This window comes from Bombyx mandarina, chromosome 06 (genome assembly GCF_030267445.1).
Source record: "Bombyx mandarina strain Sakado chromosome 06, ASM3026744v2".
In the NCBI taxonomy this organism is placed as follows: domain Eukaryota; kingdom Metazoa; phylum Arthropoda; class Insecta; order Lepidoptera; family Bombycidae; genus Bombyx; species Bombyx mandarina.
In genome coordinates this window covers 744,716-763,451 of record NC_143213.1, presented here as the reverse complement: position 1 = coordinate 763,451, position 18,736 = coordinate 744,716, and the positions used below count along the sequence as shown (strand labels likewise).

General features: G+C 40.8%; 1 protein-coding gene across 1 annotated transcript in view; it reads right to left on the bottom strand.

Moving 5' to 3' along the window:
- LOC114246717 (uncharacterized) overlaps positions 1 to 11,947 on the bottom strand; it is a 41,177-nt gene extending 29,230 nt beyond the window's left edge. The window contains exons 1-7 of the mRNA XM_028179392.2: positions 11,503 to 11,947; positions 8,252 to 8,375; positions 6,692 to 6,838; positions 4,357 to 4,532; positions 3,601 to 3,795; positions 2,735 to 2,950; positions 571 to 751 (exon numbers count right to left, since the gene is read on the bottom strand). Coding sequence (XP_028035193.2) covers positions 571 to 751; positions 2,735 to 2,950; positions 3,601 to 3,795; positions 4,357 to 4,532; positions 6,692 to 6,838; positions 8,252 to 8,375; positions 11,503 to 11,514 — 1,051 coding nt within the window. The 5' untranslated portion in view covers positions 11,515 to 11,947. The remainder of the gene's footprint in view (positions 1 to 570; positions 752 to 2,734; positions 2,951 to 3,600; positions 3,796 to 4,356; positions 4,533 to 6,691; positions 6,839 to 8,251; positions 8,376 to 11,502) is intronic.
- Between the last annotated feature and the right edge of the window lie 6,789 nt (positions 11,948 to 18,736).

Below are 18,736 nucleotides of genomic sequence, written 5' to 3'. Positions count from 1 at the left end.
ACCCACCTTGAGATATGAGTTCTAAGGTGTCATTACAATACAACGATTGCCCAAAGCTTCAAACCGAACTCATAAGACGTTCTACAATCAGTAAAAACCACCTACCGGCCTATCACCATACGGCTTAATGAATTGGTAGTTAGTGGTTATCGTGTTTTATAGACAATGCCTAAGGAATATTATTAAATATCGCTTGAAAAGGGGCACGGCATGCCGCTGCGGAAACGTCTAAGAAAGGATTTCGGATTGCGAACACTAACATTTGAAACACTGAATAAGTATAGGTAGTGTCTTGAGATAGCAGAAGTGTAATCCGTTGATGGCAGATGGTGCAGAGGGAAACAATAATTGATGTTGGGATCATTTCAAATCTTTTCTCATCGTAAAGGATACAATGAAAATAAAATTTCACTGTCACATGCTACAACCTTGGGATTTGGTGTTGTATAAATTAGACACGATGAAAAGCACTTTACAGTTTTACAGTTCTTGATAACTCAAGATCAGCGAATTCAAAATGACGATTATTTGTAGTGGTCGTATGTTTGGGCCGCGAAACAAAAAACCAACCCTGATCACAATCATCTTCGAAGGTCCTCCAGCATACTTTCTCTCTATCGTTGGGGTCGACGTAGTGCCTCAATACGCAGAGTTGTTCCGCAGGTGACATGATAGTGCTGAGCCCCATGGCGTCCAGTGCGCGACGAAACTGTAGCGCGGAAATGCGACCGCTGTTCAAGGGGTCATAGTCCTGAAATCAAAGTGAAAAAGTCTCTTACAAACATTTTCCTTTGCCGTATCACTCTTGTCAGAGCGGTCGTGGTCGTCATCCAGCATCATTGCTGTGGGCAGATGTTATGCGCCTCACGAGCAATCGCCACTCCTCCCGGTTTGTGGTGAGCCTGGTACACTCATGCAAACATTACTGCCTTTACTAATTGCAATACTACTAAAAACGAATATGTTAAAAGATCCGTCAGACGAACGTCTGCAGTACGTATACACAGAATGTCTTAGTTATTCATCAAAATAAATTAAGATTGCAAAGGAGACGGAAAATCGTGGGCCAAAAATGTAATAACTTGGAATGTAGTCTAAAAAATTTGTCATATTTTTTTATATAAGAATATAAAAAATCACCTCAATCCTCTTTCTGGGACCGAAGAAAAATGAGAAAGTTAGTTTTTGTCGGTATAACGGTGTGATCGATTTAATTAATCGATTACAGGATTATAAAAAGAAAAACATTGCACTAGGTAATTAATGCAAAGTAATTAAATGAGCGATTTATACTTGTTGTATACAAGTGCGGTATACGCCGGATTTAATTGCGATTATATACATAAATGAAGAAAAAGTCTATTATTACTTAACAAAGTAATATGATTATCGATTTCAAATCGATTAAAATCGATTGTATTTTTGATGACAGCTTTGACAGTAAGCTGATTTTTTCTTTTTAAGAGATTTTATGACCTGGTAACTAAGACCTTTAAGTCATGTCTTATTTTACTTTATTTTCTTAATTTTATGAAAAATGATAATATGGAGTGAAATGAAATGAAGATGATTAATTTGAGACATTAATCAACTGGGATGAAATTTAATGAAATGAGATGATATGGGATGAAATATAATCGCAGTAAAATGGTGGTCATTTACTGAGATTTTTTCAGTGGACTTTTTGGAGGAACCCGAGAAATTACGTCCAGCAGCTTTGTTTCATTTTCCCACATTTGTGCACTTTCACAGATATTAAACAGTCAATAAACCACCATTATTACACATTTAAACCTGAAGAAACACTAAATAGACAAAATAAAACAAATCACACAACTTCACTCCTCGCGTTCCCGCCAAAAAGTCCACAGTAAGCTGACATGACGTTTGTTCATAGATTATACAATTATTTTTTTCGCTTGTTGGTTTTTTCTGCTCTGCTCGTTTTGTATCTTCGACGCATTTTGAGTGTGTATCTATCGGGCTGTTTTTATATTTTCAACGATCACTGCTTTATTATTACGGATTCCAACTCTGCCAGCCTTGTACGACAATTGCTTCTACACTGGACACCGAAGATCGCTGATGAATATGACATTTAAAAGATTATCCAATGAATATAATAAACATTTACTTATGCTTAAATAAGTTATTATTCAGCTCTTTTAAAGAGATTGTAACATAACCTAACTTTTACTAAATCTTTATTAACTCGGCTCTCAGATTGAGAAAACTTTTATAATTTTCAGCAAGGTACTGATAAATCTGAATCTATTAATTCATATTAGTTTCATCACGTTACATTTGGGCCCAAAAATGTATGTAATCGTTTCAGTCTCCTTTGAAATCACGTGAATCAGTCAATAATTTTATATACAAAAATGTACCTGTGTAATGTATGTACGCGCGTAGCTTCAGAACGCCGGCAACTAATTGGATAATTCTTTTTTTGTTGCGTTAGTTATCGTCAAATTAGAAACGCTAAATTAGAAACTTTAAGAATAAATAAGTACCCTATTAAATTTAGAATAATTTTCTAATCTAACCTTATGGCGTTTTTCATGACATTGGTAGAATAAATCCTGCAAATATCTTAAAAGCGGATGTAAAAAAACTGAATATCGTCTAAAACAAATGTATAAAAGAAAATTCAATAAAATCAATAATAAATTATAGTCCCGAAGCGAAGTGAGGACGGGTCTCTAGTATGTAATAAAAATCATGCAGTAAATACCCTGAAAAATTCGGAAACTCTAATCCTCCTCTGCAGCACAAACTCTTGCACCCTCAGCATGAGTTCCACCAGCTGCCGTGGCGGCTTTGGCGGGTCGAGAACTGGATGGAAGACATCATTAGCTCCTAGAGGCGCTGTCGATAATCCTGCTTCAATTTCGGGACGTGGCAACTTGGGCAGTGTCGTATCTATTATGGCATTGGGGTTGTTGTAAGCCTGAAGAAGAAATTGACGTAATCAGATGCCGAAATTGTTTAAAGTATGATAATGTGTAGTCCCATACGCTGGTCCTATCAAATTAAGACGACATTGGACTTCAGCATCAATGTCGTTATCCGCTGCGCAGAGGACAGGAGGGAATGGGGGAACATAGTCCTAATAAAAGTGCTCCGTAAAAGTCACGACCCTCAGCACTGAGGAACACGACGCATGGTGGAGGAATGTCTCTTAGAATTCTCGAAGATTTTCTTGCATGATGCATGCTCGCGTAAGTGTTGCGATAGCATTTATAGGTCTTATAAGAGCCTATGGACATCTTGGTCTAGGTAACTTGTTCCTGCTAGTCACACTCGAAAAGTTGATGATGTACAGCTCTATTAAGATAATGTATTGACACTTCACTTGATATTTGGGTGCCAAAGACGTAATATAAATAAAACCCGAACTTACATTGATTTAAACCAATACTATCATCTAACTATAATATTTCTTTCTTTTATTAAGTACATGGATGAGCTCACGGCCAATCTGATCTAACAACGTTTACCGAAACCCAGTAATCTATGTCTATGGGCTAGGTGGGTCTAGAGGTGTGTCTGTTGGTGGATCTTCAAATATGTTTATATCATGATCTATTCTTAACTTACCGGTCCAAGCCCTTGGATGCCTTCCTTTTGCACAGCTTCAACAGCTTTAAGGAATTCCACGTAGTCCAGCGTGTAAGAATCTTTGATGAACCGACGCACCAGCAAATTGAAGTCCTCCGGCGAAACTAGGACTCCAATGAAATTTAGGATTCGAGCGAAATGAGCGAATGTTATTCGACCGTCAGTTTTTGCTACCTGCATCAGAAGAAAATAAGAAGTCAATACATATAAAAACAAGGAAAATTAATAATGGTCAATTTAACGATGAATTTTAGTTGTTCAATAATAAACTCTTAGTCTAATCTATTAAAATTATCGTTGTGATTCTGTCCTGATTCGATTCTGGATTAGTACCGATTAACAAACAACCAAACATGTTTTTACGAAATACTTTGTATATGAAATCAATGCCTTTTGAAAAGCATGGAACATTTATAAACCTCTGTAATAACTGGTAGCAAATAACTTATTATTTAGAATCTTATTTGCTTGTTCTCAGGCGAATACGTGCTTTCTGCTCGACATTGTCATTATAACACTACTTATTGACAAGTTTCATGAGTCTTCAATGCAATCGCTAGTAAATTGGAATTCAAATCAAACAAATAACTTTAAATACGTATTTATTCGTTTCGTATGATACCAACCACTAGGCCACGTAAACAAAATCCTACCACCTCAATAAAGTGTAACAATTTAAAACTGGCAATTTTTCGTACTTCTGCTGCCCTATAACTGATTCGAAATTATTCATACCATTTCATAATCCTGAAAGTAAGGTTTCAAAGGTAGATTTCTCGAAGCTATTGTAGCTAGTAGGCAGCAGAGTCGTCTGATTTGCCACTGATCTAGCTTATGGCAGGCCGGTTCCGGCGGAGGAGGACATGCCTCTAGGAAGCAATCTGCAGAAATCTTATCGCGGGCGTTGGAATCTGAAAGTATTGTTTTAATAATTGGCAAACGTGGTGATATTGTTTTCCAATATAAGGGTTTCCTTATCAGGTAAAGGTCTTTTCCCAAGGCCCAATTCGATCAGGTATTTTTGCTTTGCAAACTGATGCTCCTAATGTGAGTTGCTCTGGTTTAATAAAACTTAAAGTCCACATAAGTATACTAAATATTACTGTTGGCCCGGAGGCCTTTCCAGTTTCACCAGGACAGGAGGGCGAGCATGGGCTCAGCCAGGAGGGGTGGGATTTGCTAATAGCTACCGGAGCGCCTCCAAAGGAGACCTAACCACTCAAGAGTAACTGCTTCGCGAATGAATCTACTATAAACCGGATCGGAATCGCGACCCGCTGAGAAGATCCGAGAAGCCCGAGAAACTCAGCGAGCTGATTTTTAGGTAAGGTTGCACGTCGAACTCTTTGTCGAGTTCGACGAGTACGGTTACCGGATTCTCTGAGCCCTTTTTTTTTTTTTTTATTGCTTAGGTGTGTGGACGAGCTCACAGCCCACCTGGTGTTAAGTGGTTACTGGAGCCCATAGACATCTACAACGTAAATGCGCCACACACCTTGAGATATAGTTCTAAGGTCTCAGTATAGTCACAACGGCTGCCCCACCCTTCAAACCGAAACGCATTACTGCTTCACGGCAGAAATAGGCGGGGCGGTGGTACCTACCCGTGCGGACTCACAAGAGGTCCTACCACCAGTAATTACGCAAATTATAATTTTGCGGGTTTGATTTTTACTGCACGATGTTATTCCTTCACCATGGAAGTCAATCGTGAACATTTGTTGAGTACGTATTTCATTAGAAAAATTGGTACCCGCCATCGAGATTCGAACACCGGTGCATCGCTCGATACGAATGCACCGGACGTCTTATCCTTTAGGCCACGACGATTTCTGCTCCCAGTGTTAGAGCTGAAGGCGTCTAATGCAACGGTTATTCGATTTGATGGATCCGTAAGGACGTATCTAGGGCGTCGACGGTGACTGGCTCCTGCATGATCAGGATTCGGGGAGTAGTCAGCGGCGGCAGCGATGAGCGGGAATATCTTTTATGGGTGCTTAACTATGCAATCTTTATTACTTCTAGTAACACACGAGAAGCCACAAAATTATGTTTTTGTGCGTTCTAAAAGCAAAAGTTTAGAAGGGATCAAATAATAATCAGAAGATATGAAGCCTTAATGTGCCCTCCCATCAATTGAAGCCCTTATTTCCAACTCCAAGGCCGATTATAATTATACTATTGATCTGTAGGCAAAACTCCAAAGCAAATAATCAAACTAGGAGCTGAGTGCATGCTTTGCTGACTTATTTAAGTAGGACAAGGATATCTTCTTCTTCAAGAAGAAGAATCATTCAATTAATCAATTAAAGTTCATTGAAACATGAAGGCATCGTTGTTTCTAGTAGTCAGAAAAATTTCGACAGTCGATAATTATAATTCTTCAGATAGTAATTGTTAAGTACCTATTGTGTTTTTTCTTCGTTGCACACATATGACCTAAATCGCCTCACATCGTGTACGTCTGTGCCGGGCGCTTACAGAAATAGCAAGATCCACCCCTTTATTGATTTTTCCACATTTAGAGTTCCATTTTCTTCGACTGAACTAATCCAACTGACTATTTACGTGATTTTACAGTTGAATGCACTTAACCATTTAAGTTAGTTTCCTTCGATTATAAAGTTTTTAATTTAATTGTCAAGCATATAGATTTACATGAAGCACTCTATGTGTTGGGGACTTTTTTTCCTTTGGAATTCTTTCATTTACAATGTTTTTTTTTAATTGCATAGATGGGTAGACGAGCTTCAGGCCACCTGGTTTTCAGTGGTTACCGGATCCCAAAGACATCCTCAACGTAAATGGCACCACTCACCTTGAGATATGAGTTCTACGGTCTCGGTATAGTTACAACGGCTGCCCCACCCTTCAAACCGAAACACTTGCTTCACGGCAGAAATAGGCAGGGTGGTGGGTACCCCCACAAAATGCTTTATCGACATTAAATTTTAAAGTACCTTTTCATTAAAGAAAATTACTTTTAATACCCTTTTTTGATGACGGTAAAATCGGTTTTACATATTTACAATACAATAAAGAAGTCAAAAATTACTTTATAGTACCCCACCTTCACCATGCACGACCTGGCACAGCTGATGGTATAATATCCTTCCATCTTGAGCTCGGAAGTAATCAGCCAGCTGAGAGATCTCGGCGTCAGACAAGCCGATCACGGACCGCAGCGGACCCGCTAGTATCGAGACGAACTTTGATTCTGGAATTTGGAATTACTTTTTAGGCATAATCTTGGGCAATGGCTGTTGAAATTAGAAGATGTCTATCGACCATGTCTGTCTTGAAATTGGATCTGGAACCGCTGCGTTCATCGACAGTGCGTTTCCAAAGAGCTTTTCTGCCACGTACCATCCGACTTTGGAATGAGCTCCCCTCCACATTGTATACCACAGTATATATACCAAAATATATTTTTTTTAGTTTTTGTCTGTCTGTCTTTTTGTTCCGGCTAATATCTGGAACGGCTGGCCGGATTTTGACGGGACTTTCACTTATAGGTAGCTGATATAAGGAGTAATTTGGGCTACTTTCTTTTAACCTAGATTTGTCCCGCGGCGTCACCCGCGGTACGGCATTAACTGCGGGTAGCATCGCGGGACTCAACTATCGATAATAAAATTTAATGTTTCTGAAGCGAAGCGAGGGCGGGTCACTAGTTAACAAATAAAACTACAGCATACGCAGATGAAACTGGTCATTAGGTAATGGGACTAGTGAAAGAAGGTTAGAATAGCAATGAGCATGTATTAATGACCAATGTACAGTGACCTCGTCACCACTGCCGTAGAATATACACTTTAATCACAAGACAGACATGATCTAAACGTCAAGCTAAATGAATAGGTTTCTATAATACTAGTTATTATGTTTGGCTGTTATGTGTTAAAGGCTAGACTTTTTTAAACGGCTTCATAAAAATAGGCTTCACCGTGAAATAGGTAGGTTCAATAAATAAAGATTACTAGGATAATAGCCTTCAACGTTATTTTTTTCAAATTTATTAGTCTAGGTCATTTGTCGATTTGTCGAGGTCAGCGATTATAGGGCGTATTGTGAATCCGTATAGATGACCTAGGACAAAAAAATTCGATCGCAAAGTCGAAGATACGTGATTATTCGATTTTTTTGTCTATGTAATTGATAAAAAATGAAATGACTCTTAAAGTAATGCAGTATGTACTAATGAATTAAAAAATAGCTCACGTCGAACGAGCACGGAGAGCTTTCATTAGTAATTGCCTTCGCTTATATTGAAGGCTCACTAAGAACTACCAAAATTAAACGATAAGTGTATATGTGTATTAGCAAGTCAGCACTCTCCGTGTTAAGCCAAATTGATACGATTAAAGTTTCGGATTTTTTTTCCCTACCCAAGCTGAGAGCCTTGGGAGGCTATATCAGCGTAACCTTAATTAGTAGATGAGCTTACGGGGCTCAAACCTGACGACGTTGCTAACACGAACCCTAGCAAGAGCCGTGCTTCGCAGAATCTACCACCGAATCGGAAACGCGACCCACTGAGAAGATCCAGCGAGAAACTCAGTGGGCTGTGTCTGAGTTGAGTGAGTTTCGGAAGCTGACCCCCCACACCCTTCCTATATTTTAATTTTACCAGAAATAAGTGAGTTTCCTTCAGGGTCCAGAGGACGGTACCAGTCCCAGAGGTTGAGACCGACACGGAAGGCTGCTGCTCGGATCTTGTTGCATGTCTTCCAAACGTCTGCTAAGCGCACTATCTGTAATGTTTTAATACGCTTTTATTAGCTTCAGACGTATGTATGTTAGTATGTAACGGAATCTTTGAACATGATTTTGACCCCCTTCAAAACGTTGGATTAGCTCGAAATTTGGTATACTTATTAAGATAAGGACCGATGACAAAACAATATTTAAAAAAAAAATTAAAAAAAAATTTGAAAAAATTGAAATTCAACTAAAATATGAAAAATAATTAATAGTTTAAAAAAAACTAACAAAATACGCTTTTATAGAAAATCCAACTAAAAAATAGAAAACAAATTTAAATTAAAAATAGTGTAAGAAAAAATGATTTTATTGTAAAAAAAGCGTGGGGTACATGGTATCAGTAGCTATAAATATTTTATGAACAGATATGAGTAGAAGAAGGGTTATTTTGATAATATCCTGAAAAGCACCCCACGCTTTTTTTTACAATAAAATCATTTTTTCTTTCTAAGTTACTCAACAGTGTATATTATATATCCGCAACTATTGCAATTTATTTTCACTGACTACACGGAGATTAAGCCGTTACGGGTAGATAATAATTACCCTTTTGACTATTTCCACCAAGAAACTGTCATACTTTCCGGTTCGAGGGATAGAGAACAGTCTTCATACAAGACAATTAAAACTTATATCTGATGTTTTCATGTGGGTGGTGTCTTTTTCTCCTACCTATTCGCTGGTAGCTTAAGTGGCTATTCCAGCTACGCCCAGACGGGTAGGTGAGCTCACGGGCTCAACCTTTCGATACTGCATCGCAAAATGATATCTGGTAACTGTGCTCGTAGCTTACTTCTCTTTAAACGCCACCTCGTTAATGATAAGGGACGGCATCGTCACGAAAAAGACGATACGGTGTTGTATATATTCAAGATTTAGTCTTTGACGTGGCACTTCATCGCGTACGGCCGTCGTATATGAGGGTATTTAAAAAAAACATGAAATTTCTGTTTAAAACCGACTCGCATTATTGTTCCGCAATGGAAATGCAAAAGCTTTAAGGCATGGATTAGTGTAGGTTCAGCACGCAAAGACAGCCCAACGACCGTGGTTCCTTCACGAAAGATTTCATTGAAAAATAAAAGAATAATCGCATATTTGTTTTTTCTAATTCTCCATAAAAAATTTAAATCACGCAATCATCCCGGAATCCTCAGTTTTTCAATTGATACCTACACCCTTATGCAGTTTATTTGATCACGATGAAACAAATCAGTTCTAATTATCGTGGCTCGATAACTGCTTATACAAAAACAGAGAGAATATTATAATCAGCCAGTATAAGAGGAGTTCGCGTCTTACAGCACGACATGTGTTTTTTTACTGCAGAAGATCGGAAAAAGAACCGTCCCTACACTTTATATTAAGTGGTTATTGAAGCCCGTAGATATCACAACATGAATACCACTATCTAAGTTATTAGTAAACGCATGTTTCGAACGTAATTTTATTTTTATTTTTTTGATGCATAGATGGGTAGACGAGCTCACAGCCCATCTGGTGTTAAGTGGTTACTGGAGCCCATAGACATCTACAACGTAAATGCGCCACCCACCTTGAGACAAAAGTTCTAAGGTCTCAGGTATAGTTACAACGGCTGCCCCACCCTTCAAACCGAAACGCATTACTGCTTCACGGCAGAAATAAGCAGGGCGGTGGTACCTACCCGCGCGGACTCTCAAGAGGGCCTACCACCAGTAGTAGTAAATGCGAAAAAATAAATATCTTTGGCTGTCCTCAGAAAGCCAGCCTTATAAGTTGTCAAATCATTTACGTAATTCCGTTCACACAAAACCATAAAGATCTCCATAATGTTCCCACTTCACCCTGTCTTGCGCTTGCACTTTGACATCACTCCAGGCCAGACCGGCAGGCCTCATCTCTTTAGTTAATAATTACTTATATGTAACGGGGCTTATCCGTTTGTTTGGTATTCAAGCGCGGAGAGATGTGGGGGACAGACGCATATGTAAGTCGATCCCCAAGCACCATCCTCCCTATTGCCTACTAAAAAGCAATTTGACTTTCTTTTAAGTGTATCATAGCCGTTGCAATGTCGTTGTGAATTTGGCTTTGTGAACCAAACGGTTTTTTATGCTCTAGATCAGTGATTCTCAACCACTGTTCCGCGGCACTTTTGTGTGCCGCGAAATTTCAAAAGTGTGCCGCCAAATTTTGCCAATATATAATGATGTTAATATTATTAAATTATATCAAATATTTTTTTTTATTATTAGCTTGTAATTAATCCCTTTTTAAACGTTTAAATATTATTAAAGCATATATTAGTTTATTTCGTATATTTAATGGTTTTTATAAACGTTTTATGCAGTGTTTTAGAAAGTAAATAGTTTAAATCTTTTTCTTTGTGTGCCGCCAAATTTTAAAATCGTTTAATGTGTGCCGCCAAATTTTAAAATCGTTAAATATGTGCCGCAACAAATAAAAGGTTGAGAATCACTGCTCTAGATGGACATACGAGTTTATGTTCCACCTATTTTAAAACATGAGATTGAAGTCTCAAATTGTATTATTTAATGGGCGTCCTTTAAGCCTAAGCCCGTATCTGTGACCTGGCAAAATGGGAAGGACAATAATACCTATTCTTGTTCTTAATACATCCTCTAGCTAACCAAAAAGGTGGTATTAATGTTGTTGTGTCTACGGGTCTCTATGACCGATTTATCTTCATTGTATGAAGCAGCAAATCAAACATGAATTAGGGTATGACTTATGTAGTATGTATGTATGAGTTTCCGGTGGTAAGACCCCTTGTGAGTCCCCACGGGTAGGTACCACCGCCCTGCCTATTTCTGCCGTGAAGCAGTAATGCGTTTCAGTTTGAAGGGCGGGTTAGTCGTTGTAACTATATTGAGACCTTAGAACTTATATCTCAAGGTGGGTGGCGGCATTTACGTTTTGGATGTCTATGGGCTCCTGTAACCAATTAACACCAGGTTTGCCGTGATCTCGTCCACCCACCTAAGTAATAAATAAATAAAAAAGTACGAAAGATAAGAGTTATTAACCGACCCGTTAAAATATACCACATCTACACAGATGCTGGTAGTCTCGTCTATCCATATCCCTGAACGAAATAAATTATGAATTACTCACCGTATCATGCATTCTGAATTTTGACGTTCTCTATACTCCACCAAATTGCTTTACTTCATTTATATTACAACATGATTTATGAGTAAATTTTGAACAAAATGAATGATCAGCTTATTGGATTCGATTTGACATGTCAATATTGACAATGTTCCTGAAAGTTTGTTTCCGAAGAGGTTTGAACACTCCACGCTAAAAAATTTCTTGATTGATGAAAAAACGAACCTTCTGTATAGCACTGTCTTTTTTGAATTAGGTAAAAATTTATAACAAGTTTTTTTTGTAATGTATATGTCATTAGCATTGTGTTCCTTGCTTTATTCTCGATGTTGAAGTACCGAAATACTCTACTTGAGGTCATTAGTTGGGTTCCTCGTCACCCTTCCTTGCTACCTTCACTTCAGATAAAGTTGCTCATCCTAGGTCTTCGTTTATGATGCTTTCTAAAACAAAATTAAAAATATTGAAAAGATTCGGAAGACTGAGTTACTCCTAAAATTCCTCCTGATTGCTTCTTTTCTTCTTTTTGTTTACCTTATCCCACTAGGTGGGGTCGGCGTAGCTAATTTTTCTCTTCCATTCTCTTCTATCAGTCGTCAGCTCAACACTCACTTTTTTATTGCCCTTGTAGGCAGACGAGCATACGGCCCACCTGATGGTGAGTGGTTACCGTCGCCTACGGACTTCAGCAACGCCAGGGGCAGAGCCAAGCCGCTGCCTACCGCACTCCTCTCTCTCTGATATCGTCATTCACTTCATACATGTCTTCTTCGGTCGACCTCCTCCCCTCTACCTGATTGCTCCTAAAATACAATAATATTAAAAAAATTGACCGTCAATCGATCTCATTGATAAAATAGATTTCTGTGATCTGATATGCTTTTTCAGCAAAATTTAACAAGCTTCACAATATGGATAAACAACAGTTTAGTATAAAACAGTGACAATATTTACCACTTTTAAGACAAATCTAAAAATTAAACCGCGCTTCTTTAAAACTTTAAAGGTGATTAGGGCGCCCTGTAGGCTTTTTTTTTTTTTTTTTTTTTTTTTTTTTATTGTCACTCTTTTCTCTGCAAGGGTGCAAAGCTTTGAAGGCTGGACATAAGATCTTTCATTTTTGTTGCTTAGTCTAGGGTCTTCTCAGGCATTCCGTCCTCTATTACCATTCCAGTTCTATCATTTATCCCTCTCGTACTTTCGTTCTTCTCATTCATACTTTAATTCTAAACTTAACTTGGGGTCTAGGATGTTTTGGGATGGGCAGTTTACTTTTATTACAATTTCTTAATCTACATAATAATTTACTTACAAATTTTCTTACTGACTATATCTTACGCTATACTTAACTACTATTTATTTTAACTTCTTCCATTAATGCTACTCTACAATATACTCACGATATTGTGATAACATAGTTTTATTCTTTGTTTTTCTTATTTACTACTTTTACTATTTGTACAGCATAATCTATAAACAGTTCCTTAACATTCTTTTCAACTATCAATTTACACAAATTTTCCTTATTTACAGTTATATTTATTTTGTTTTCTAGCTCGAACCTTTGCTTCCCAAAAATGGGACAACTGGTCAGCAGGTGTTCAACCGTTTCCGGCATGCCAGGTTCACAGGCACACGAGGGGTCCCCCTTACACTTGAACCTAGCCAAGTATTCGGAGAACCCTCCGTGCCCCGTAGTGAACTGGGTAATGTGCCCAGTTATCTTCATCTTTCTTACAGTGCTGTACGCCGCTACTGCATCCGGAAAAAACATTTTAGTGACTGATGCTCTGTCGCTATCCCGATATCGCCCGTTCCATTCGTCAAGCGAACCACTCCGGATGATTCGCTTGACGTATGAAACGGGGCACAGGTCGTAATTTGGGCTCTTTTTCGACAGCAGAGCAGCTTCCTTAGCGAGTTGATCTGCTCGCTCGTTTCCCTCCAATCCCGCGTGTGCCTTAATCCAGTATAAGGCAACGGTCTTATTTTGCAGTGCGCATTGTTTTAACATTTTTCTTATGTCTACGGCTAGTGGATGGAGGGAACCGTGATTTATGACTGTGAGGAGTGCCGCTTTGCTGTCGCTAAAGACTCCAAAAGTAGACCCGTTTCGGAGCTGGGCTTCCTTAACCGCATAGCTCAGAGCCAGGAGTTCAGCCTGATAGACGGTACAGTAGGGTGCGAGAGCAAGCTTGAGGGACCTTATCTCGACCTCACCATCCCAAATGGATAAAGCGGCCCCGACTCGGCCCTCAATCTTGCTCCCGTCCGTGAAAATTCTCACGTCAAGGTGGTTGAGATTGTTGTATTGTTCTTCGTCTACCAGATTGCCAAACTCCAGACTCTGTTGCTCTGCGGGATGAGGGGCATCCATCGCTGATGACATTCGCTCGATCTCTCTGTCCCCAAGCCATGACTGGCATACTCCCTTCTTGGCCTCAAATAGAGAGGCTGCCTCTCGAACTCGGAGATCCAAAGGGAGTATCCCAGCCATTAACAGTGCCGAGTTCAGGGAGACCGTGCGATATGCCTTACAAAGCTTTTGAGCGAAGCCCCTTTGGATAACATTTAGCTGTTTTTGGACCCCCAGCTTATACACTGATTCGTGCCACACTGCAGCCGCGTACAGCACCGTAGGCTCTACTACCGCCACATATATCACCCTGATAACCTCAGGACTCAATCCCCAACTAACTCTGGCTGTGCGTGCGAGGATTTTATACATCCCGATAGCTTTTTTACATACATTCCTAACGTGTGTGTTGAATGTGAGCTTATCGTCGATAGTGAGCCCCAAGATCTTGAGTTCTTTATAGGTGGCGATCTCCGTTCCGCCCATGTTCAAGCGTGGTGTGTCGTACTTAAGCCTCCGCGTTATTGTCATCGCACAAGTTTTGTGCGGCGCGAATTTGAGCTTATTTCGGACGCCCCACGCTTGAACATGTTCGAGGGAGGTGTTTGCCTGTCTTTCTATTTGCAGTGCAGAGTCTCCATCGAACACCAGGACCACATCATCGGCAAATGCTTGTATATATTCACCTCTGGCTTGAAGTTGGTGAATTAATGGGTCGAGGAGCAAGTTCCACAAAATTGGGCCTCCGATGGATCCCTGCACGCAACCCTTGCTGGTAGCCCTTTCACATTCAGCGCCTGCGTAGCGCACTGAGACTCTTCTATCGCTGAGATAGCTGCTGATGACCCGTCTCAAGTACTCCGGACACTTTTCCTCAGCCAATCGGACCTCCAAGGCCGGCCACCACGCGCTATCGAAGGCTCCCTCTATATCCAATGACACTATGGTAATAATGCGTTTTTCCTTTAATTTCTCTTTTACATGTTGCACTAGTGTATAGAGGGAGTCCTCGGTGCTCCTTTGGGGCATGAAGCCGAATTGGCGAGTACTCATCTTCGGTAATAGATGGTACTTGAGTCGGGCCACCAGCATCTTCTCGTACAGCTTTCCCAGTACAGGCAAAAGACCAATCGGTCTGTGCGACTTCGGTTCAGTGTACGAGTCCTTTCCCGGCTTCCTCAGTATCACCACTGTTGCCGCTTTCCAGATTTTCGGAAAGTATCTATGCTCTAAGCACTTATTGATTAGGCAGAGAAAGAGTTTTTGGTCCAGGTCTACTGCATGAGTGCATATGTCGGACGTGAGTCCGTCTGCTCCTGGTGCCTTCTTTGGGTTAAAACTTTTTAGGGCATGCTTGAGTTCGTTAACAGTAAACGAGGGTACATGCTCATCATGCACACCTTCGCTTATTTTAGCCCTCCTTCTGATTTCGGCATGCTCATCATTATCCTCCTCTTCTCGGTCCTCCGGGTAGAAGGTCTCTGCCAGGAGCTTTGCTGACTTTTCAGGGTCCAGCGGGGCTCCATCCACATCTATTAAAGGGCAATCTTCCTCCCTTGTCCGAGCTCTACTCATCACCCTATATATTCCCTCCCAGACCCCTTCCCTATCCTGCTTCCCACAGAACTCCTTCCAGCTCCCGGCTTGGGCCTCTCTAACTTCCGACTCATATTTTTCTTTTTGTTTCAGGTACTCATCAACCACGTGTTGTCTTCGATCCTGCGCTGCGTTCCTGATGCGGCGTCTCATCGTGTTCGTCTCCTTCCTCATCTCTGCGAGCTTCTCCGACCACCACGGTATGGTAAGTATTTCTCTGCTTGTCTTTTTTGGAATTGATTGTTCACAAGTTTTTGTTATTATGTTTGTATATGTATCGATTGCAGATTCTACTTTTGTTTTATTGTCTATTGTATCTATCAAAGTTGTCATATTGTTATCTAGCAGTAATTGGGCCATCTTCTCATGAAATAGGCTCCAATTGGCTTTTTTAGTGTTAAATATCCTAGTAGTTCTTTCAATTTTGATGCTTTTTGATTTTTGTAGTCTAATATTGAATACCATACCGTTGTGGTCCGAGCTCACTAGGTCTTCATCGACTCGCCATCCGTCTATCAGGTCCAGCATGTCTTCGGTACAGAACGTCACATCCACGCGGCTTTTGTACCTCTTACCTCCTCTGATCGTATCAAATGTCGGGACATCTCCCTCGTTTAGAATCTGTAGGCCCAACTCTCCGAGAGTCCCCATCAGTTGTTCTCCTCGTGCATCATCTTCCTTACTCCCCCACCAGGTGCTCTTGGCATTCGCGTCACCTCCAAAGATAAGCCTTTTGGGTCCCGTTTTTCTCTCTACCCTTTTGATCTGTTCAAGATAAGACTCTATGGGCTTGTCTGGCTCGAAGTAATAGGACACCAGCGTAATCTCCCAGGCCCTGGTCCGGATCCCCACCACCACGATGTTATTGGTGGTGAGTTGCGGGTACTGTATCACGTCCAAGTCGTGATCAAAGACAGCTATCGCAGCTTTGACAGTCCCATCTCCTTGTGCAGTGCTTTGGAAGACCCTTACGCCCCGGAATCCTTTCATACTCCTTGCCCCGCCCACGTATGGCTCTTGAATTAAGGCTATTGCAGCTTTCCGAGTAGTGGCTTCAATGGCCAACTCAGCGGTTGCTAATTTTTTCCTTTGGAGGTTTGCTTGTAATACTCTGTAGGGGGGTGATGGGGGTCCATTCTTTGGTCTAACTTTAGCAGTGGTATTCCACTGCTCGCCGTGCTATATTGTCCCATTTTGCCATTACGGGGCACTCCCTACTAAAAGCGTTGTGTGCTGTGGTTGTCATATTTGCCTTCCGGCAGTTACAGCAGGTAGGCTCTATGCCTGTCAGTCTGTCCGGACAGTCGGCCCTCATGTGTGGTCCGCCGCAATGGCTGCAGCTTGGTAAAGCTTCTTTGCAGAATTTTCTGCTATGTCCGAACCCCAGACAAAGGGTACACTGCACCAGTGGCGTTTGGTCCGCCACTCTAACTGGTTGTATATCAATGTGCAGCGACCCCATGCTCAGGGCTCGGTTCCAGATGGTTGGGGACACTTTTAGCACTACGTGGTGGGTGTGAGGGTTACGGGCACTCTTTTTATATTTTACCTCTATCCTGTCATCCTCTTTGTTGAGGTTACGGAAGAGGTCTTTATTTTTACTTCTTAAGGCTTTTTGGAGGTCCTCGTCGGAATGCATCTTTAAAACATTATAGAGTATCAATAAGGGATCCTTATTTTTTATCTCTTCAACGACGAGTTCCCTCTCTGACTTTTTTAATCTTTGTGTTGCCTTTGTTCTCTCTTCTTCTGTTCTATAACTCATTATAACTTTCCTGTCTTTAATCTTCCTCACTCTTTCCACTCTCACCCACCCTTCATCTTCACTAGCTGTTTTTCGGAGTTCCGTGAGAATACCATCGCCTGTTTCATTTTCGTCTTTAGATGAGACCATTATTGAATGTAATGTGGTGGATTTTGGGGGTTGCCTCCCCGGCTGTGATACCACCACATCCGCATAAGTCGCTTTTTGAGTCCTGAATATTTGTTTCAGCTCTTCCATCTTCTCGGAGTTTTCTCTTAGGAGACTGCAATTTTCTTCCAGTTTTTTCTTTAATGCATTTAAGGTCTCATCCTGACCTTTATCCTTTTCCTTGGTCTCTGCTTCTTTCTCTTTATGCATTCCCTTTTCCTCTACTTTCTGCCCCCTTGTAGCTTTTCCTTCCACCTCTTTTACAAGCTCATAAAGCCTTTCTATTGCTTGTAAGACTGCCATTTTTATGTCTGTCTTCAAATTTCTCGAATTTTCAAGATTTAATTTGGCCTTACTAAGACAGGCTCTAGCTTCCGCAGTCTTGCTTGGAAAGCCTTGTATTTTTTGTTTTTGGGGGGCTTCAGATGGCTTTTTTGTGGGAGATGTTGGTGTTCTCAATTTTATGGCTTGGTCGGCCTTGGCTGATTCCCATTCTCCCACACTTCGTCTTACGCTTCTTGTAATATTTGGGTCATCTGTATTGGATGATCCAGCATGTTCTGCGTTTTTCGGAGGAGAGTTTAGATTTTTGGTCACTGGGGTTCTAATATTTGCGTACATCGTTAATTTTATTTTTATTTTCCTTGCAGTGAGGACGCGTCAATATCACGTAATATAATTACCTAAACAGGACGTCACAAAAGGTTTGTATAAGTTATATAAGGGACGGTACCGCCCTGTAGGCTAGCATGGGTATGTACCACCACCCTGTCTATTTCTGCTGCGAAAAAGTCATCGGTTTGACGGGCGGGACAGGTTTCAAGGTGGGTTGCGACATTCAGGTTGTGTTGATGTTTATGGGCTCCGGTAACTACTTAATACTAGGTAGGCTGTAAGCTCGTTCCCCCAGCTAAGAAATAAAAAAAACGTGAGTATCCGTACATAAATCAGAAAAGCTTGTGAGAGCCTTAATCCGTCTGTAACATTTATTACAGAGCTTTTCTTAACAAATTGCACTCTGTGACCCGAGCCGGTCGCGCCCTCCAGCCAGCTCCGAAGGTACCAGCGGCCATTACGTACAACGCTCCATCAATCAATTTCTGAATGAAAAAACGACCTGATACCAGGCCTTCACAAATACACCACCTCTTAAATGTAAATCATGCCAATAATTTTACTTATAATACATTGACATTTGTGTTTGGTCCTGTCATCTGGGATTAATCGTTGGACCAGCTATGTACATGTATAAATTCGTTACGCTCGGATCGTAGTAAAGGTTGTGGAGGAGGTCGGAGGCATGCGCTCTCGCGACCCGCTCCGACCAATGACGTCAGAGCATCGATCCGCGAGCTGTACGCGGGCCGGTGCCG